Source organism: Misgurnus anguillicaudatus, chromosome 15 (genome assembly GCF_027580225.2).
Source record: "Misgurnus anguillicaudatus chromosome 15, ASM2758022v2, whole genome shotgun sequence".
NCBI classification, from domain to species: Eukaryota; Metazoa; Chordata; class Actinopteri; order Cypriniformes; family Cobitidae; genus Misgurnus; species Misgurnus anguillicaudatus.
The window spans coordinates 32453013-32476722 of NC_073351.2; the positions used below are offsets into that span (position 1 = coordinate 32453013).

Sequence of the window (23710 nt, forward strand, 5' to 3'; positions counted from 1 at the left end):
AGTGTAACACTGTCTAGAATAAACACAACATTATCGTTCGTGTGTGGACGCTTATTTAGATATAGTTATAGTCAATGTTGGGGGTAACATATAACAAGTAACGTGCATTACGTAATAATATTACTTTTTTGAAGTAACGAGTAAAGTAACGCATTTCTTTATAAATGTAGACATTAATATGAGTTACTTTTTTAAAAAAGTAATGCAAGTTACTTTTCAGTTTAATTAATTCGATTAAAAACAAAAAAAATGTACTGTGAAAACACCTGCAAGGTTTGAAAGAGATCAAGCCTTATATTGGGTTCACACCAGATGCATTTGAGGCGTCAAATTCACGTCTACCGGGCGTAGTTGGACGCTTGAACATTTTGAGTGTACTCGCTTCATCCTCGCATAATAGCCGTCCTTGAAATTCTAGTCATCGAGACAATCAGAGAAATTTGCGTCATGGGAGGGGCTTTTGCGACTCGGCGTGGTTTTCCGTCAAATGTACAACAACTCGCACGTTTCCCACACCAACGCTCAATTCGCGCCATCCGCGTGAACTAGACGCGCGAATGAGATGGAATCGCGTCTACCGCACTAAACGCCTCATTTGCGCCGCGAGACCTCCAGACGCACGTCAACGCGTCTTCACATTGACTTAACATTGAAATCACTCGTGGTTGATGCCTCTACTGCGGCTGATGTGAACGCAGCATTAGACAAGTAAGAAAAAGTAATGCAAAATTAACTTAAAAGTAAATTTTCATTAAAAGTAACTAAGAAACACAATTAGTTACTTTTTTGAGGAGTAACTTTATATTGTAATGCATTACTTTTAAAAGTAACTTTTAACACTGGTTATAGTTAGAATTGTCAATCGAATTGTCGATCAAAATGACTGATTTTGTGGCAGTAATTTCCAGATATTTGCGCAAAAATTTGGATATCAACGCTTGTCTTTCGGGTCACCACTAAAGGGAGGAAGTTAGGTTGATTCTAAGGGCCCACGTGCTTTTGGGGCCCCCAGAGATCATTTTTATTAGTAACAGTAACAGTAGTAATGTAATAGAAATTTTATATGTATTTACAAGAAAGTTACCAATAAAACAATGTTATGACGTGTTTTTTTAGCAAAATTACCCTCCATCCACTGCATAGTTTTGTCCAGTCCTACGTAGCCTCAAGACTACAGTCAGAGAGATGGTAAACTGCCAAATTAGAGACTAGTAATGACTTGGTAATGTAAGCGTCAGTTATAGCCAACCGCAACCTATAGTGTGAATGCCGCATAACTTCACAGTAACAACAATCTGTGTCAAAAAACACTTATAGAGCAACACAGTGTTTGATGGACTGATTTACTTTCACCATGAGATGGGAACCTGGGATCGGATTCTAAAAGAATACTTGTTTCTATGACAACATATATATAATGCCAAATTTAGTTTTTCATATCAATATAGTATATCATATTAAACACAAGGATGTGTAGAGGTACCAGACAACCTGTGAATGTTGAGGACGCTTGTTCTGTACACAATGACAAAATATACCATTGAGAAAGTGAGACCTTTCATAGTTTCCCAGATACATGTTGAACAATTTTTACTCATAATCATAGTCATTCAGACTAAACTATCATACTCACCAGGAAGTCTTCTTCACAGTAAACCTTTCCGTTAACATTATAGAAAGCTTTCCCTCGCAGCCTCCGTCCTGAAAAATATCAAACGCTGTTAGACAGTGCACATAATGTCTTAGATGTTACAATTATTTTTAATTGACAACATCAAGTGATTAAAAGGATGAATATGTTTGATCTTTGATGCTGGTCTGTGTAATGAGATACATGTTGTGTTAATTAGTGACGTATTCCCATAACACACAAAGACCTTACAATCGCTATTAGTAAACTAAACTAATGATGTTTACTGTATCCTATATACCCTAAAGCCAATCTGATCCTCAGTATTTGAGCCTTACAAATACTAAGGATGACTTCAGATACTTGCTTTTCAAGTGTCTACATTTGTGAGACCACTAACATCAGACCTCAAACCTACAAATGATTCACTGAACATTTGATAAACTGCACCCATGTTACGAGCATTTAAAGGGTTGTCCAACACAAGTTTATTTCAGCACAGAGTACAAAAGTCATATTTATAAGTTTCAAGGATGCTCTAGTGAGTATTTCTGAGAAAAAAAACATTTCAGACGATTTTAAAATCTATTTAAGTCTTTCTGTTTGGCAGGCTTACACTGTAATCTATTCACATACACACTATACATACATATATTTGGCCGCTGACTACTTAGCATTTTGCTGTTTAATGGTTGAAATGTAAAAGACAAATAAAAATGCTGTGTACAATTATCAATATAAAAGATCCTTTACTCACCGTCAGAGTTTTAGCTAAATGGATTTTATTATCATACATTATAGAAAATGACTTGTTTATGGATTTCATTTGCATTTGGGTTAACCGTTCTCAGTATTTGCATCACTGTTCTACTGCACTTTTTCAAGTAGAAAGATGGAAACAAATTGATTTCACATATGGGGTGTGGGGGGTGTACGTCGTCTTTTCAATTGTTTCCAATGGAAGTGCAGCTGGCATTCTTTTTCAGTCAGTGTTGGGGGTAATGCATTACAAGTAACGTGCATCATGTAATAATATTATTTTTCTGAAGTAACGAGTAAAGTAATGCATTATTTTATAAATTTAATTAATTTGATTGAAAAAATATATAATGTACTGAGCTAAACTGAACATAGTCACGTAAAATGACGCACTCTATGCGTGTGCGCCTGAGCGGAGTCAAACAGTTTGAGTCAAAAACGGGGATGGCAAGCCAGACCTTGACATTTTTTGAGATGAAAATATGCAATTTCTGAATGCAGAACTTCTCAGTCACTAAAAACACCTGCAAGGTTTGAAAGAGATCAAGCCTCAGCCAAGTAAGAAAAAGTAACGCAAAAGGAACTTAAAAGTAATGCAAGTATTACTTAACATAAAAAGTAACTAAATAATGCAATTAGTTACTTTTTTGGGGAGTAACTTCACAAATAACTGTATAGTATTATCAATATATAAGATATTAGAGCTTTAGCCCAATAGATTTTATTATCATACATTACAGAAAATTACTTGTTTATAGATTTCATTTGCATTTGGGTTAACGGTTCTCATGTTTTCAATGGAAGTTTAGCGCTTTTAAAAATGGAAGCAGCTTTTTCGCAAAAAATTTTCATCTTTGTGGGAAAGGCTCAGCTCGTCAATGTCACTTCTCACCCGGCCGTCCAGTGACCATGGAGGAGGGGCGGGACAAATATCACAACAACCAAATAGCGAATCGTTCAACGACCGATAAACAAAGCAGAAATATCATAGCAACCAAAGCGATTAGCTGGAAAAACTCTGGCAAGCGCCCACAGTCTGTGTCCGCCTAGCGTTTTTTTTTGCCGCGTTTAAATGCTTTGGTGTACATGCCCCCTTTACTTGGTCATCACCTGGTGGTATCTTTCTGGTCTAAGCAGGCAGTTGATGGTCAGATAAAAACCATTTTTTATGGTAACACAAAACTAGGTTCTCTCTATCACTAACACACACACACACAGAGAAAACACACTAAGTGACCTCTCTCTCTCTTTCTCTTTCTCTCTCTCTCTCTCTTTCTCTCTCTCTCTCTTTCTTTCTCCCACAGAGTTCATAAATCAGTCTGATCTTCCTCTTTGCTTGTCTTACAGCACTGTCTGTTAATTTACAACGTTCAGGGAACACATCTCATTTCCTTTCACCACCTCAAAATTTATGCACTTGCCACATTCAAAGTGGCTGAGAGAAACGAACACTCCGCTTAATTCAGAGAGTTAAAGTGAGATTCACACACAGAGGTGATAGAAGATTTCTAATTAGTACTGCTTACTACTCATACTTAGGGTTAAAGGTGTAGTTCACCCAAAAATGAAAATAATGTCATTAATGACTGACCCTTATGTCGTTCCCAACTCGCAAGACCTCCGTTCATCTTCGTAGCACAGTTTAGGATGTTTTAGATTTGGTCCGGGAGCTTGCTGACCCTTCATTGAAAATCTATGTACGGTATACTATCCATGTCCAGAAAGGCAATAAAAACACCATCAAAGTAGTCCATGTCACATCAGTGGGTCAGTTAAAATGTGTTGAAGCATCGAAAATAACAAAAATAACAAAAATTATGACTTTATTCAGTATTGTCTTCTCTTCCTCATCTGTTGTAAAGCGCATGCGCGAGACTAAAGGCACGTGACTGCAGTGACGCGGATGACGTGTTATCCTCAGACATGTTTGCAAAAAAAATTTTTCAAACTTACAGCGTGCATTTTCCTCAGACTGTAAACAAAGCCCAGGCACACACACACACAAAAACTGGGGCGCACCAGATAACACGTCAGCCACGTCGTACGTCATCCGCGTCACTGCAGTCATGTGACTTTAGTCTCGCGCATGCGCTTCACAACAGACGCGGAAGAGAAAACAAGCTCTCGGACTAAATGTAAAACATCTTAAACTATGTTCCGAAGATGAACGGAGGTCTTATGAGTTTGGAACGACATTATTTTCATTTTTGGGTGAACTATCCCTTTAACCCTTTAACTGGCGCAGACCTTTTTGAGTGGGGGGTTGGTGAAAAGGTGATATACACCTTTAAATTAATATAACTTTTTTTTGGTCTAGAAGCCTAATTTTGGTTTTAATTTTAGTAATTTTTGGTTTTAAAGAAGACACTTCAACGCTTTTTAGGGAAGTGTCTGGAGGTGAAAATATTATTTTTTTTTAAAGCAGTTTACATTTATTTGTAATAAATAAAAATGCAATATAGTATAATTTTTAAAACATAAAATTGTCAAAAAACTGAGGTTTGTGCTGGTTTGCTTTGAGGTTTGCTGCATACTTGTGTCACAAATGAATAAATTACAGTTACTGCATTATTATTACTGCTAAAAGGTTTTGAAATATGAAAATTACATTCTTAGACCTTTTCAACAATATATAGTTTGTCGTGATAGATTAACATTTACATAGAAAATATTGAAATAAACCTAGGTGTCCTGCTCACGGGACGGCGCCAATTAACGGGTGAAGGTTATGATTGTACTTGAACAATACTTCAATATGTGTAGCTGTTTAAGAAAACAAATTGTTTTAAATGTTTTGACTGATAATACTTGCGATTTTTCCTAGGGGGATAAACAAGCAAAAAATCCCAAAGACCTGAGCTATAAATAGACAGCAGAATATCACAGACCTGGGTTTAGGCTAGCTTGACTTGGGCTTACATTGTAGCAACCACATAGCAATACCTTGACAACTACCAATGAACTACCCTAGCATTACAACTTAATAAGTTGACCTGTTTTTTCAAACTGTGTGTAAAGGCTTCAGGTGAAGCTCCAGGATTTTAACAGTCGCGACAGCAGTGAGAGGTGAACGAGCACGTTTGAACCTGTGTGTCAACACGAGCAATGAAGCTGAGATCAGTGGATCTCTGAAGCTGACAAATGTCTGGGAGGGAACATAATCTAACACAAAAAGAGACACACACAGAGAGGTCTGAGTAAACTGGGACATTCCTGTGGCCTGAGGTCACCGACTGGTCCCACTGCCCCCCCCCCCCAAACACCAACACCAGGCAAAGGAGAGAGACCGAGAGACAGGGGGAAGGGGTGAGCTCCATTCTGTCAGCCTTTGTCAAAGACTATGGCCACAGTCAACTAATACTCTCTTGCAGATTATTTAAGCCAAATTACGCAGCTCCTTGTTGGTAGTGATGAACTTGCAGAAACATTCGGTCACATCGGACAGCTTGCTGCTACTTGCAAACTCTTCTTCAACGAACCTTCGGCAAATACCTACCGCTACCGGTAAAAATGTCTGGCAAACCTGTGGCAAACATACTTACATACTACCTAAAAGTATTTAGCATGTCTGTCATTGATGGGATTGTTTCTCCTCTATATTGACTGTTCGGGTAGGGCAAATTTCATAGTGTGGACAGGTCAATTAAAGAGCACCTTTTGTCCGATTCAAGTTTTTACATTTCCTTTGATGTGTAAGTTAGTATTAGTACATTAGTACCTAAAGTAAACGATGACGCAAATTATCATCTCCAACGTAAATCTTTTTTCTTGGACTACAACAAACACACGGATTGTAGGCAACAGTTTACTTCCTGGGATTGGTATAATTCATAATTCCTCCCACTTTGAACTCGCAGCGAATCTTTCAAACATTGTAAGGAGCGTCACATTTCCAGCTGACGTCAGAGGTATTCAGGCCAATCAAAATGTACAGATTAGCTGGCCAATCAGGGACGCAGAGCTTTTCAAATTCGTGCAGGAAGAGAGTAAAATCTGGAGCTACAAAAACTTACGGTATGTGGAAAATAATGTGTTTTTTGACCATAAAACACGCGAACAGACTGTATTATACCAAATACACAAAATAACGTTGTTTTTTAAAAAACAAAATAGGTGCACTTTAATTATTCAGAATACACAAGGGCTATCAGAGAGACTATATATATATATATACACACACAGGTACAAATATACAGAAAGTTCAATAGGGTGTACTGCAGGGGTCTTCAACTAGTTTTCGAGGGACAGATTTTAAAAATATGATGCGAGCTAAACTTTTACCCCTAATTTTACATTTTATATATTTTTTACTTTAATCTATTATTTATATTATTATTATATGTGTTATAACTTGTTGTTTTTGTTACTTTTTGCTATAGGTCATTTATTAAAAAAAATGCATTTTCAAAAAGGTTGCACACTTCTTGTATCCAATATTTTGAATAAAAAAAAAATCATATTTTCTTTTTAATATTTCAAAAACAATTGCAAGAGCCAAATGTTAATAGTTCAACTATGAAATTGGACAAAAAAGTGCAAGTGTAAATAATCAACACATGTATTTTTGTATAGCAATAACTGTAATGCAGAGCTCTTAAACTTTTTTGTTTATAATTGTTTAACATTCATAAATTGTTACATTTTAAGTTTTCACAACACATAGACAGTCTTCTCCTTATAACTAAAATTGCACTTCATGTTTTCTTTTTAAATATTTTAAAGATATGTAGGCTAAGCCACCTTTTCATTGTACACTACATTCGGACACGACTGTCGGAGTTCGCCCCCTAGTGGCAGTCGTAATGCAATTTCATTTTAATTGTAAATCTATGTCACCATGGGAGAGAAGCTCATTCCAGCACAAGAACCTTTAATCTACGAATATATTTATACTTAATAATTAATAATAATCTCCTTCCGGTTTATCGGCCGTCATTTGTCAAGTACAGTGGAAAGGCAGCTTTAAAGTAACCACGCTGTTTTTAAAGCAGATAAAGATGACCGGCTGGCTGGATAAAGAAGATTTGAGGCCCTCATTTTACAGTTGACTAACCCTGCTGTAGGGTGTCTTATGGGGTGCACACGCCAAACGCGAATTCAACAATTTGCATGAGTAGATTACATACAAAGCTAATGCAAAGATGCAAAAAGACGTAATCAACTTGCGCAGGGTGATGTGAATGACGCAAATTGGGCGGCATGATTCCAGAAAAACAATGCACTATTCGCCTCAAATTTTATATTTTTTGTTCGACTGAAAATGGTCCTGCAATTTACCAGTAAAGACTGTATTGGTGAAAGCAGTTAGTCATTTCTGTCCACACAAAGAGAACACGCAGGTCTTTATCATCTCCAGGTGGGTTCACCCCAGTGCATGATGGGATAGTAGAGGTGATGAGTCACTCAAAGGATGTATGTACATGTTTGGGAATTCGTATAATTTCCAGACTGTAGATTGAGTGTGTATTTTTAAAAGGGGATTTTTATTCAGCGGTTCAGAGCATGTGCAGGCCTGCTGGTCTCACATGCATGGTCCTTTAACCTTTCTCTCTCTCTCTCTCTCTCTCTCTCTCTCTCATTCTCTGTTTTAAATCCGTTCTCATCCATTCTGTCACTTTAAATTTAATTGTAATATTGTTAGACTCCTTCTGTAAGACCCTCATCCAGACAGCAGATGCTCCTGCTTTAGGGTAAGGTTAGGGTTAAAAATGACAGAATCCCAGAACATGTGATCAAAGAAGTCCTCTCTTAGTAATAAGATTTTTTCTTGAAATTTAGCCTTGATTTTAGGCCCACCCAAAAAAAAAAAACTTCGAAATGGTGAAAAACAATCTAACTTCACAATTCAGTACTACATAATTCACAGTCTTTGCTATGTGTTTCAGCAATACATAACTTGTATATATAATGTGAACTAATTCTCTGAATTGACTTTAAACTGACTTTAAAAGACGATATTATCCAAAAATAGACATTGTTACATGGTTATGTAATACATAAAACATATTGCTACTATATATCACTCACCATGTGATATACAATTTAGTCCCACCAGCCACACCTACTCAGTCATTTCACAAAAATATAACTTAGGAAACCTGATATGACTCAAAAAAGTGTAACACTGCAATATCTAAACAAACCAAACACAATGTGTATGTTGCACATCTTTCTTACGATGACGTTTTTAAGATCGACCAATGCTTCTTATTCATCAGATAATCCAAACACACACACTTAAACGTCACGGTTCAAATTCCTGTGAACTTCAACAACTCTTTATAGTCTCAAAAGTGGCGTCTAGTTCCTCTTAAATCCCAGCGCCACACATCCGGTTTACCGGCCCTCATTCTTTCGCTGAACAATACGCTCGCAGCACACAGCTAGCATTACGTGTAAATTATCTGCAGTGGCTGTGAAGCGTGAGGAAACTGTATCTGTGTGGAGGGAAAGAGCCAATGAAAGACAGAGAACTGAACAGCTGTTGTACCCGACTGTACTGTCGTGATTTCTTTCTCGCTTACAGAGGAAACAGGAGAATACAAGGCGAGTCAGGTAATGGAGGGCCCTGTGGTGCGTAAACACACACATTACAAAAACACGCTGGCCGGGTCAAACATGACACATTCGGAGACGTTCAGACAGATGAATAAACACTGAATTTATGTACCTTTATATAATAGTGCAAACAAGAAAATGTAGGCAATGAAATTTAATAAAACTCTATTTTAGTGTGATCTGTGTATTGATGGAAATGTTTAGACTCACTTTTTCTATATCTAGTGTGTTTTCATGTATGTAAGTCTAGACCAGGGATCTCCAAATTTTTGTGAGCAAGGGCTACCACCTTCTGGAGGGCAACTATTTTTTGATATAGTCTACTCTAAACTTTTTTACTTTACTTGTTGATTGTTTTAGGATTGTTTAAAATGTTGATTTTATTATTAAATTTATAATTGAGACTATTAATAGAATGTGCTTTGGTGGGCACCTCACAGACTCTGTGCCAGCGGGCACCACGTTGGAGACCTCTGATCTAGACGCATTTAGACATGCACACTAATGTTTTATGCGTATGAATACTCACCACATGAGCAGCAGGTGAAGCAGTTAGTATGATACAGATTCCCCATGGCCTGACATGCTTGACTCGCTCCATAAACACCTTTACCACACTTTACACAGATACCTGGAAGAAAACATACCTCTATTAAATACAAAATGTACAGTCCACATGTGGAACAGATGCTGTGTGGTAAAACATTGATTACTTTTATTACCATAGCCATGACAGGACACTATACACAAAAAAGGTACTATATGCTACTGTAAACTCCTATACACCATTCACACAGCACTTTGGTCCCAGAAAATTTCCATAAAATTGGTGAACACAAACATGTCCCGTAAATGTTCTGGGGCCTCATTTATAAAATGCTGCATAGAAAATGTCCTAAATTAAATCTTACGATCCTTTTTCGTAAGCGTAAAAGTGTGATTAATTAAACGAATGTACGCCTCACTTTCAGACGTGAAATCTATAAATCGCAAATCAACTTGAAATTGTGCGCAGTTGCACATTTCCTCTTTTAAAGGACAAGTTCGGTGTTTTGCACTTGGAGCCCTGTTTTCGGATTGTTTGTGATGAGATGGAACGGTTTTGACTGAGGTTTGGACATATGATGCTGGCCCAAGAATTTTCGGGTGTTTGTTATTCACCCGCTACCTCTACAATGGCTGCATAGGTGCACAGGAACAATACTTCCTAAAATGCATTAAACTTTCGTTTACAAAGACGTGAAACTCACCGAGTGGTCGGGGGTGTTCACTGATATGCTCACACAAAAATCGCTGCAAAAGACGCATTCCAACAGGTTTTATCGTAGTTTTTGTCTAACTCCATTGACTTGTATTAGATGTGCTGTGAGGTACAGTATTACTCCGCCGCCAGGAATGGAAATGGAGTTGTTTGTATTCTTGCAATTGGCAAAGGTGGATTATCGCCACCCACTGGGCTGGAGTGTCTATTATTCAAGCTCTAAACGGAAGAATGTAGGTCCACAAGTTTACAACGAATGGTAAAACACCTGTTGGAAAGCATCTTTTGCATCAATTTTTGTGTGAGCATATCAGTGAACACCCCTGACCACTCGGTGAGTTTCACGTCTTTGTAAATGAAAGTTTAATGCATTTTAGGAAGGATTGTTCCAGTGCACCTATGCAGCCATTGTAAGGGTGGGGGTGATACGACAAACACCCGAAAATTCTCGGGCCAGCATCATATGTCCAAATTTCAGTCAAAACCGTTCTATTTCACCATAAACAATCTGAAAACAGGGCTTTAAGTGTAAAATACCGAACTTGTCCTTTAAATAGCTATGTTTACATGGACACCTTTTGCCTCCATCGTAATGAAATCAAATCCTATCATAGCGTTTACATGAACACTTAAAAATGTGATCGGATTGATGTGCGTGTGTGTTTTTATGTCACAAGCTTCAAATCAGATTTAATCATTTGACATGCACACATTGCACAAATATAGTTTTTACATCATTAGGCCAATTCTGCTTCATTGCACATGTGCATATGCTCCACACTCCAGTCCAGTAGGTGGCGGAAATGCACCTTTAAGTGGGTTTGCCATTGCTATTAAAAAAGAAAAGAAGAAGATTGGACATGCGCAGGACTTTTCAATTTCAGTTATCCATCCGATCAAGTGTTTGGAGCGGATTACAAAAGGTATAAACCACCCCTCTCAAACTGATTAGATTTTTAATCGGCTTGGCTCTTTTTATTTCGATTGAGGTGTTTACAAGCAGCATTTTTGTTCTGCTTGTAAACGGAACATTTAAACCGATTAAAATTGTCCATGTAAACGCAGCTAATGTTTAAATTCTTTTCAAGCAACAATTTTGGCATAAATTTCCAAAAACCAGCAACAATCGGATAACCAAAAGTGGGAACGCCTGCTCAGACCCTTGACTTTGCAGTGGATCTTTGTGTACGCACACCTTACGATCAAATTTCTGCATAAGCAAGCTTTATAAATGAGGTCCCTAGGATCACTCCCGTAAAGAGGACCTAGTAACATTGCCGTAACATTCACAGAAAACATCCTGTGTGAACAAGAGGCAGAAACAATGCCGTAAGGGGCGTGCTGTAGTGAGGATACATTGCAACAAGAAGTTATGGTTCAGCTCTTTGACACAGAGATAACGCTGATCAAACTGGACTAAAGCAGAAATCAGGCAGGGAGCTCGTCACTATCCACGCTGAAGCTGAGATCACCAACTTGACAGAACAGCGCATCACGCTCTTGTCATAAACAAAAATGCTCAAGAGAGAAATCACAGATAATTAGCGAACTTCTGACACTGTGGAAAAAACCTACCAAGTGCAGGACTTTGAATACATCACGTGTCTTTACGGGATATTTACGGTATGTGTGAGAATGCACGCACAGATTTAGGAAAATTGTTGGCAGTGTGAATCAACCAAAAATCAAACGATTTTCCGTAATCTCTGTTACTATGTTACTACTAAAAAGTTACTATGGCACTGTACAACACATTAGTCCTTCATTAAAGTTATTATATGTTACTTTATACCAGATTACCATCCTTACTACAGGATAAATAAAAAAAGTTTAGTTTAAAATGCATCAGTGTAGTTAAACTGCAAACGCTCAGCATCATGGGATAGTGACTCAGCAGCTGTAATTATTCCCTACGCTCTCAAACACAAAATGGGGTCACATTCCAGACTGGGGCCACGGTCAATACCTAGACATGGTCGCTCTGAAATCACCTCGCCCACAAGACACAACATCACCAACCCCTTGATAAAACGGACTTGTCTCACAGCAAGATCATCTTCTCAAGATCTCTGACAAAGATCTTCATCCATTATCCTGATAACTCAATCCACTGTTTCGGGAAATTACGTCCTCGGTTAAAGTAAAACTTAAAATAAAACCTTTAAAACCCTGCACAACATCAATCAGATAAGGTTTTGGAGACTTAATGGTTAACTCATCAAGATAATTGTAGGATCATTGAGGAAATTTCATGTACCAGGATCCAGCACTTCCTGATTTAATCGTGTTTGTGAAAGCTCCAGTGGACAGAATCAGTTATTTTTGGGAGGCGTGGCTGGTCTCTTATAAGTATGGGGAACCTTAAAAACCTCTAAACACGTAAAACAGCTATTATCCACACCAATAACCAATTAGTGAGACTGGGCATGTCAAAAATAATCACATAACTTATCTGGCGAGTGCTCGAGTACTACACAATGACTAAAATGACCTTTAGATAATCTCTGCACATTTCAGGGGAACTACTTTACTTAAATGAACAAGTTTAATAAAAACAATGCTTCACAGCCCCTCTGATATACAAGCCATATGTAAGACATTATGGGGTGGTTTCCCAGACAGGGCTTATCCTAGTCCCAAACTAAAATGCATGTTTGATCTTAATTTAAAAACACCTGGTATATCTTAACATATATCAATGCAATTGTTGTCTCAAAATGCTCACCAGTATTGTCTTTTGTAAGTTTTACTTACATGTCCTTAAATAACTAAACATTGCCTAGTCCTGGATTAATCTAAGCCCTGTTGGGGAAACAGCCCCAATATGCATTATAATCCTTCTCTCTTTATATCGTTGTTTCAGAAAGACACTTACAGAAATGTGTCATTCATTATTACTAAGCAGATAATCTTAAAGTCAATGCTCACCATAGTTATATTTAATACAAATAGTTTAAAATTGTGAAGTTAAAGGAATACTCCACTTTTTAAAACAAACCTAATAATTTACTCACCCACGTGTCATCCAAGATGTCTTTCTTTGTTCAGTCGAAAAGACGTTTTTTGAGGAAAACCTTCCAGGATTTTTTCTATGTAGTGGACTTTAGTGGACTTTATGAGTTTACAGTTTCAATGCAGCTTTAAAAGGCTCTAAACAATCTAGGGTTGTGTCAATAGACTATAGTATCCTGTATCGACGATCGTCATACAGTACATATCGCTAATAGCGAGCTTTCATGAGGATAGTTGGCAATAGTTATTATTATTATCATAGTTTCACATTAACATGCACATTGCGTGCCTTTCCTCGCATGAGAGGGTTTGTGGGCTTCACTTTGCGCAAGTGAGCTTGTAACGTGGACTCAATGCGCGCGACATGGACTCCTGAACTTATAATACACACGGCTCTGACATATCCTTGCACTAGAGAGGTTGTTAGGTGCACAGAGGGTTAAAACCAGCGAGTTTGTTGTTCCAACTCCCTGGGACGAAGGACATTTTTGAGCGCCTGGACTAAATGACGCGGATGGATTAATGGCATCAGTTTTAAGAAGGTTGCTGACATGACAGTGTTGCCCTTGCTCTTTTTTTGTCCATCAATTAAGTGTCTAGTTATAAATGAGTAAAAATGAACAAATAAATAAATGAGTAAACTGACGATAGGACGATCTCAAAATGGGGGCATATCGCCCAACACTAAAACAATCCGAACCGAGGCATAAGAGTCTTATCTCGCGAAAAGATTATCATTTTCACAAAAAAGTACTTTTAAACCACAACTTCTCGTCTTGCACTAGCCTTGTGATGTGCCAATGTAACCTTAAGTATTACGTAATCACGTCGAAAGGCCACACGTTACATATGTGAAATGCACACTTGCAAACCATTTAAACAATAAACTGAAACAAAGACATTAATTAGTATCATTCCACATAAAACAACATCAGACACCTCTTTCTCCGCACTTGTAAACACTGGAGCGGTAGTTTTGCATACGTAATGCGTAACCTTTCGATGTGATTACGTAATACGTAAGGTCACGCTGGTGTGTCACACGACTAGCGCAAGACGAGAAGTTGTGGTTTAAAAGTACATATTTTTCATGATATTGATCGTTTCGAGGTCCACTTAAGTTAAGTCCACTATATGGAGAAAAATCCAGAATGATTTTAAAGTTAAAAAGTGCTGCATTTGGACAGTATGGTTTTCATCACTGTATTTTTTTGCACTACAATAGACAAGTTAAGAAAAGAGAAAATAAGATTCGGATATTGAGTTGTACAGAAGTAGATAGTACCTATGGAGGCTACAAACCTCCCATCAATATCCCTTTAGATCTAAAGATGCTCCTTATTGACTTAACTGCAGAAATGACTGACAACTCTATTATTTTTCTAAAGTAAACATAAATGGAATTCACCCATGCAAAATCAATCATGTCCGTAGCACAAACGTGATCACTTTCAGACACTTAGAGCATAAAACTTAGGGTGATAACAGCACACATCCTCCAGACACGCTCCCCTCACCTGGTACAGCCCGGTACCATTTCCTCTACAAACCCCTGACTCCTTTCCTTTCTGCTCTGCTGATATAAATGACTCACTCAATCTGCTTCACATCAAACGAAGCACTTTGCTTTGTTTTACACAAAGCTAAAGATTATACCACAATCTTATGCTTCTACTATTATGTTTGGATCACAGGGGGTACAAACTGTACACACACGACAACAAAGTGCAAAGATCCCATACCATGTTTTTACGTACACATCAAATGCACTCCAGTTATTGTTTTGTACAAAATCTGTCAATGCATATTGCTAAGGCTTTCCGGGTTGCTATAAAGTTACATAAAGTTGCTATAAGATCAAGTTTTTTTGGGTATCTAGACTCAGTTCCTTAGTTTCCTCCTTTAATTCAAGTCTATAAAATTACTTAGTAAAGAAAACAGTAAGTTGCACAACTGCTCAAATGATACTGCTTACAAACTTCCCCGAAAAGAGGCAAGCTGTGGTGACTCTCTGCAAAGTTAAGAATAAAGTTTGAACTTTAAAAGGGTAAGGGTCCAGCTGTCTTAATCGAATAAAAAAAAAAATTGGAATGAAAGATCCTCTATGCGGATGTGGTCAGTATTTACTCGTCCAGTAAGGAAAGTCTCATTCAGTGTTTATTTTAAACCAGACCCTGAATCCCAAGTGCCTGTGCGGATACACGAAGTTCAGCAGATTCAAACAGGCAAAAATGTTGCCAGATCTTTGCAGAAACAGATTTCCATGAGAAACTCAAATACAAGAGCAGATTATGTGTATGTGTAGTGCTATAGCACTGATTGTTTCTGTGTTTTGTGGGCGTTTCGGTGGGCGTGTTTGTGTGCACATGTGCGGTCTAAGATCATTGTTATTCTAAGCAGGTGATCAGTGTCGACCCCCAGCAGCTGTGTCTGGATACAGAGACAAACAGTGTGTGCCAAGAGTCTGGTACTGCCCAGTCTAATGAAGGGTCACACAGACGGCGCTTCAGTAAAACTAGCTGATGATTAACCAAAAACACATTCTTTTATAAATACCATGTACTCTCTCACATACAAACTCACAAATTTAAAAGATTAGCCCATCCAAAAATGTATATACTAGAACCACATATAAAATTTGCAAACAGGGACACACATTTTGGTGTCTGCACAAAGCTAGTTGAAGTATAGCATATACAGTACGTTATATGAACTAATTTAATATTTTGAGATATTTATAATGCTGTTGTCTTATTGGATAAGAAATTTATCCGACGCAATTAAGCACATAAGTTTTATGCACATTTTTATAATTTATGCGCATCTTGGCGTTTCCATCCAGCATTTTTTATGTGATAGTCAAAAATTGCATAAAAATAGGTGGATGGAAACATTTCTAGTGTCAAATATGTTTTAATACGCGCCCAGTGTCATTTTTTGATAGTGGCATTTAAAATTGTGTAATCGTATTTAAAAAGTGTAAAACAACTTTACTTAATGTAAATATTGCTTAATGTTTTTTAATTCTTAGGAGCATTCATAGCAGTTGCACCCTTTGACTTTCTGGTTGCTCCACCTGACCTCTACATTGAATTTACATTAAGCAGAATTCTACTTGAGCTTTTGTCTATCAAATTCATAAATACATTTTTAAATAAAATGTATTTGATCATTTTTTTTAAGTTTTACATTGGTTGTACCACCTGACACAGAAAGTATTTTTTCAGTATTAGAGAGAAATCTACAAACTTTCATTCAGCCATGAAGACCACCTGGTTCACTGAATGATGTTATATCATGTTTACTGTTTATTCTTGTTACATTTTTAATAAAAGGCCCATGATTGCGGTTATACTACCTTGACATTTGAGAACAACCAAAGTGTTGGACAAAAGTTTTTTAATTATCCTTACATCCTATCAACTACTGATATTGTAAAATTTGTTTATAAAAAAAAAAAACATAAAATAATGCCTTAGTATCTTATTTTGAATTTTTAATGATTTAAACACAATTTTTAACCGTTGCCTTAAACTGCAAATTTGAACTGACAGTTGCCCCGCCTGACATTTTACAAATTTGATATGCTAAAACAAAACTTAGTATTTATTATATAAAAAAAATACTGAAAATGTATTTAAACTAGATAAGTTTTATAGAATAAAGTGACATGTCATAAATGTATCAAGTTATTTTTTATAGCACATAATGGGTCTCATTCACTAATCATGCGTACGCACATATTTGTTCGTGAAATATGCGTTCTGACGTTTTAACTAACAAAAACTTTTATACTAAAATTTATTCTAAATGTTTGCAATAACTTAAGAACAACTTAGACCACACGTACGCAATAATCATGAACATTGAAAAAGAACCCTATAATATATATCTGTGTTATATTTTTTTTTTCTTGTTTACGATTATTGCGTACGTGTGGTCTAAGTTGTTCTTACGTTTTTGCATGCATTTAAAATAAATTTTAGTATGAAAGTTTTTGTTGAATCATGATTTGTTAGTTAAAACGTCTGTACGCACATTTTACGAACAAATTTGTGGGTACGCATGCTTAGTGAATGAGACCCAATGTCCGGACACAAATCATTGACCCATAATCATTCAGAACAAGACAGTGAGTACATAACTATTTTCATTATCAGGTGAACTAATCCTTTAAGAGTAAGAGTGCAGAAAAACATCATGAATGCCCGGCGAGATCGATTTTAGGGGAGCTGTTGTCACGGTAACGGAGTAGGTTCGCAGTTGCGTGCAGACTAATGCAAGAGGGTTCAGCGTGCAGTAAAAGAAAACATTGCCTGTTTCTTAAAGGGCACAAACATACATACCGGTACCTCCATCTCCAGACTTCATCTTACTAAACCTGTTCAAATGTATATTTGTGCAGTAACATGAGTAGACAGAAACAAACCATTGTTGCTACAGAGACACAAAAAATGAAACAATGTGACAGTCGCAACAACAAACCTAAAGCTTGCATTACTGCACCCTACTTGATCTTTGAAATAGATGAAGATGTCATTAAAGTAATTTGGCATGCTTAGTAAGGTTTGCTAAAGCATGCATCACTATTGCAGCTGCTTATATTTAGTGATATGAACGAAACCGTCATCCCCAAGTATTGATCTTCGGCACAAAACTCTTCCTGAATCGTTTAGAGACTGTAAAGCTGCTGGCATTAATGATACCTGACATTGTAAGGCTTGCTTAAAGAGGTTTGCTTTTACATTTAGGCACTTGGGCAAGTGTGCATCCAGCTAGCATCTCTATAGCAACCCCTGACATCAGCACACTACTTTTTAAACAGACAATAACCACTCACGAATAAACACCCAATGTAAAAATGTAAAATCTAAACCCAGAATACAGGAGAGATGATCATCATGGTCATGTTCTACCAACAACGCAAAGTTTTACAGTTTATAGGTACTAATTTTGCCTCTGCTATTGTATTTTACTTCACTTTCCAAACAATACGACTGCCAAATCACAAATTAGGATTTCCCTAAGAAAAAATCGCTAGCATGCCTCTATAGTACTGTTGATGTTTGGGACTTGGAAGGACACTGGCAGGAAGTGGTGTTCAAACTGGGAGACAAAGTATGTACTCTCTAAAGACTTGCCTTTTTCCATCCAGGTCTTTGCCAAAAACAAGCTGCTAAGAACTGTATGTGTCTGCTCACTGACCATAATGTCCTTTTTGGGCAGTGCCAGTAGGGATACCAGCAGCCTTTGTTGTGATTGGCCCACGGATGGTGCCCAGTTTGACCAAAACCAATCAACAATCATAGTTAAAGGATTAGTTTTTTGAGGAAAAGGTTCCAGGATTTTTATCCATATAGTAGACCTCAACACTTTACAGTTTTAATCCAGCTCTGAACGATCCCAAGCGAAACGGTCATCATTTTTGTCAAAAAAATAAAAAATATGTACTTTTATAACCGCAACTTCTTGTCTTGCACTGGCCTTGTGATGCGCCAGTGTGAACTTAAGTTCTAAGTAATCACGTCGAAAGGTCACGCATGATGCATGTGCAACTATCGCTCCAGTGTTTACAAATGTGGAGAAAGACGACCATTCCACATTGTATGTGGAATGATACTGATAATTAATGTCTTTGTGTCAATTTATTGTTTAAAATAGTCCACAAGTGTGCGTTTCACATATGTAACACGTGACATTCAACTTGATTATGCAGTATGTAAGTACACGCTGGCGTGTCACACAGCTAGCGCAAGACAAGAAGTTGTGGTTTAAAAGTAAATGTATTTATTTTTTTGGCAAAAAATGACAATCTTTCGCTAGATTGTCCCTTAAGGGCTCATTATAGTTGTGCGTATGTCCTACGGCGTAGCTGCGATGGCGTAGGATACACATCGGTTTTCATATACTTCTGCGTCGTCTGCGTCGACGTGCAAACACACATGCAGACCGCTGGTAGGCATATACCACAGTTGCGGCGCGACTGCCAATGAAGAAGTCAGTTTAACCCACAAACGAAGAAGAAACAGCAACTTGTTGTCTTCTTGTCATGTTTTGAGAAGACCAGCAGTGATGGAAGTAAATAAACAGCAACTTTTGTTGCAGTTTCAACTAAATCACTCCTCAACTTGGCCCATCTTTGTTCTCACCATCGCAAACGTAAATACCTATGATGCAGTTTTTTAACCTAACGGGAGGGGTTCTAGTGGACCAATCACAGCCCTTTCGGTCTGCGTGTTAAAAATTTTGTAAGGTGCATGTCAGGCTATACGCAAAGGCTAAGGATAACCTATGGCGTAGACCTTGCGCACGACTCTGAATTGGACTTAAAGGAATATTCCATTTTCTCAAAAGAAAAATCCAGATATTTACTCACCACCATGTCATCCAAAATGTTGATGTCTTTCTTTGTTCAGTCGAGAAGAAATTATGTTTTTTGAGGAAAACATTGCAGGATTTTTCTAATTTTAATGGACTTTAATAGAGCGCAACATTTAATACTTAACTCAACACTTAACAGTTTTTTTCAACGGAGTTTCAAAGTTCTATAAACGATCTCAAACGAGGCATTAGGGTCTTATCTAGTGAAACGATTGTCATTTTTGACAAGAAAAATAAAACATATGCTCTTTTAAACCACAACTTTTCGTCTAGGCCCGGTCCAGCGCGACCTTACGTAAATGCGTAGTGACGTAGGGAGGTCACGTGTTACATATATAAAACGCACATTTGCGGACCATTGTAAACAATAAACTGACACAAAGACATTGATTAGTATCAGTTGACATACAACAACGTCGGAACGGTCCTCTTTCAACGCACTTGTAAACACTGGGGCGGAGTTTCGCGTTCGTCCTCTGTGACCTCTTGACGTCATGACGTATTGCGTGGGGTCAGTTGGCGCATCACGACCGGATCTAGACGAGAAGTTGTGGTTTAAAAGTGGATATTTTTTATTTTTCTTGTCAAAAATGACAATCATTTCGCTATAAGACCCTTATGCCTCGTTTGGGATCGTTTATAGTCCTTTAAAACTCCGTTGGAAAAAACTGTTAAGTGTTAATTATTGAATGTTAGGCTCTATTAAAGTCCATTAAAATGAGAAAAATCCTGCAATGTTTTCCTCAAAAAAAATAATTTCTTCTCACCTGAACAAAGAAAGAAATCAACATTTTGGATGACATGGTGGTGAGTAAATTATCTCGATTTTTCTTTTAAGAAAATTTAATATTCCTTTAATGCCTCGGGTTGGGATCGTTTGGAGCCCTTTGAAGTTGCAGTGAAACTGTAAACTGTTTAGATCCACTAAAGTCCATTATAAGGAGAAAAATCCTGGAATGTTTTCCTCAAAAAACGTAATTTCTTCTCGACTGAACAATGAAACATGTTGGATGACATAGGGATGAGTAAATGATGAGGATTTTTTTAAGAAAGTGTAGTAATCCTTTAAACATGGTGAAAAACAGGTGTGTTCCCAAAACACTCAAAAACAAAAGCAAATAAACAATAAGTGGGATTAAAACTCTGCCCGGAAACTTTAATAAATGTATCTCTCTTCATTCCGTGGGATCTTTCTAATATCTCAACTGTTTACTTAAAAACGTAAAACAATTGAAACACCAAACTGCAATCAACATCCAACTAACTATATGTTATCAATTGACGAAGTTTGTATTTTTATGTCTCCAAAATCATTTTAGAGGAAACATCTCAGATTAAGTTGATACTTAAACTGAACTCATGCAGTGTCCTGATCTGAGAAAGAGCAACATCTGACAAAATAAATAAATGGAGTAAAATGTCAAATGACTCAATATTTACTTTAATTTCATTGTTTGTCGCTTTGTGAAATGAAGCAGGTTTATGAAATGAGAACGAACAGCTTTTTTAATATCCAGCTCAAAGATAATAAGTAGTGCTAACCACAATTACTTGATAACTAAAAATGTCCAAATACGTGTTTTTTATGTTACTATCCAAATTCTAGACGCTCTTAAACAACTCATTGTTTCCTTTGAGCAGAAAACATACAATTCTGACCTAAAGGTAGGTATTTCATGTCTGGGATGGTTGTGGTCATACAGGTTAAAATAAACATTGTGCAATTAAAATAAACATTTACAGAGCTCAAGCACAAAACATCTTGTTCAGAAGGAACACTGATCCATTCAGAAACACGACTTACACCTGTTTCCCACACCCTAATGATACTTTAATGAGTCCAACACAAAGGTTCCTCTGTGTTGTTGAGTCTGGTAAAATGTGTATGTGTGGGTCAAGATGTGAATATGATTTTTCCAAACACACAAACACAAACTTTAATGTGATAAGCTGTAATGATCATTCATGGATTTATAAAATGACAGACCTGCTGGTAGGACACTGATAAAAGCAAACGTACAGTGCGCATCAAACCTCTCCAAGTTGCATGATCAGATATATTGGAGAGCTTTTAATGCTTACTGTTCATTTTTAGTGAAGTACTAAAAACTACACTTTTGTGAAGAAACTTTTAAACTGCTTACCGAAATATTCTTTTTTCATGTGCATCTCGAGCTCTTTTTCCAGCTCCAAGGTGAGGGCCTCCAGGCGCCTCTCCGCCTGACTGGGACCACTCTCCCGGGATGGAGTCACTTGGCATGGCAACTTAAAGCGCTGACCAGCTGCGCCCGTTTTCCCGTAGTTAAACTGCACATTCACGTCTGAATTCTGCTGCTGTGGTTCTTCCAGCACCGGGAAGGTCTGGAGGTGGACACGGTTGTTATGGAGGCCGTTCGGCTCTTGGAAGTCCTGCAGCAGCGCGTCCTCCGGTAAGCCGGTTGCCAGCATGGACGACCGCGGCGAGGGCAGTTGGAGCTCGGGATACGCGCTCATGGATCCCCGAGAGCTTCGAGAACTCCTGGAGCTGTGGCTGGATATGCTCGACCGGGGGCTGACCACGCAGTTGGCCGCACCAGCGGGTCGCGCACCCCCGTCCTGGCTACAGATGCTGGACCGGGGGCTGGTCACTGGCATGCAGTGCATCGCGGCGACCTCCGGGTCGTGGTTACCCGCGGGCGTGAAACGCGAATCCGAGTAGCTGGAGCGCGGGCTCGTGGTACTGGAGTACTGGCTAGCGGTGCTGGACCTGGGGCTGATGTGTCGCTGATCGTAGCCCATGCTGATGCCGCTGGTTCGGTTGCTGCTCGGTTTGCTTCCACAATCGTAGCTGTTGAGGCTGGTCCTGGGACTGGAATGTTTACTAGTGTCACTGGCCGTGCTCGCGTAGCTGGACCGAGGGCTGATGACACTGTTCCCCTCGCCGTATTTCTCCTGTCCGGGTGACACGAGGCTGGACCGAGGGCTGCTGATGCTGGACCGAGGGCTGGTGTGTTTGCTCTGATCTTGAGAGGAGTGCGACGAGGCCAAACTGGACCGGGGACTTGTGGCTATGTACCTGCCATCAGGGTTGCCCATGCACATACTGTTGCTCCTCACGCCCGAAACGGTCATCTGTTTGCCCAGCACGAGCCCGTCGTACGCGCAGCCGGTGCTGTATCGGTGTCCCTGTGCATCCGCGTGCGTGTATCTCCTGAGCCGGTCCGACGCGCCGCTGTAGCACGGCAAGGCAACTTCGGATTTGGTGCAGTACGCATCGGGAGCGGGATAAACCGCTTCCATTTGCGGAGAACAGAAATCCATAGGCACTGAGGGTCGGTTCCCGTTAACGGAGCGCACCGGAGCCGCGCCGTAGACTTTGTTCCCGGGCGTGTGGCTGTGCTGGTGAGGCGCGTGAGAGGAGCTGCCATTCATTCGCTTACTTTTCTGACCAGGTAACACGGCGGACTTAAAATCCGCGTCCGGGTTCGGCTCTCCGTACAAGCCGTCCGGGAAAACGTCAAATATGGAAAGATTCTCCATCAGTTTGCTCGCTCTGCGCCCCGGATCCTCCTCATATTCATCCATGTCGCGCGGTGGGACTGTGAGGTAAGTTAAGAGACGCCGAATGGGAGCGCGCGGAGCGCGAGTCAACTACAACGCAAACTGCATTTTACATGAAAATCACAAACGAAAAATGCCGCCTCAGGCGAGCCATCGTTGCTCCCGTTAATTCAGTCCTTTGCCGTCATTTCGTCACGATACATGATCCCCGCCTGTCGAATCGTGGCGATACGCTCGTCGTGACAAAGTTTCCACACAACAGAACGTTTGTCAATTTCAGTTTTTGTGAAGTTGAAAGGTCTTCACAGTCAATGGCGCGCTGCGCGGAGGAATTTCCACTCTTTGATTTTCCGTGATTGTTCTTGAAAACTTTTTTGCTGCGATTTCGAGTTGCGTTAAAAGTCCCCGCGAGGGGTCACGATGTGCGTTGGAGGTTTCGGCCACGGAAACGAACGGAACCTCTCGTGTGAACCGAAGCGTGTGGAACTCGTTTGTGCAGAAGGAATGCGCGGAGGGAGACCGGCTGCGCTGCGGCACTGTGGAATGTGGTTAATGCCGGAGCGAAACAA

General features: G+C 38.9%; 1 protein-coding gene across 1 annotated transcript in view; it reads right to left on the reverse strand.

Moving 5' to 3' along the window:
* wtip (WT1 interacting protein) overlaps positions 1-23165 on the reverse strand; it is a 36122-nt gene extending 12957 nt beyond the window's left edge. The window contains exons 1-3 of the mRNA XM_055174962.2: positions 21746-23165; positions 9477-9578; positions 1634-1701 (exon numbers count right to left, since the gene is read on the reverse strand). Coding sequence (XP_055030937.2) covers positions 1634-1701; positions 9477-9578; positions 21746-23165 — 1590 coding nt within the window. The remainder of the gene's footprint in view (positions 1-1633; positions 1702-9476; positions 9579-21745) is intronic.
* Positions 23166-23710: the final 545 nt, after the last annotated feature.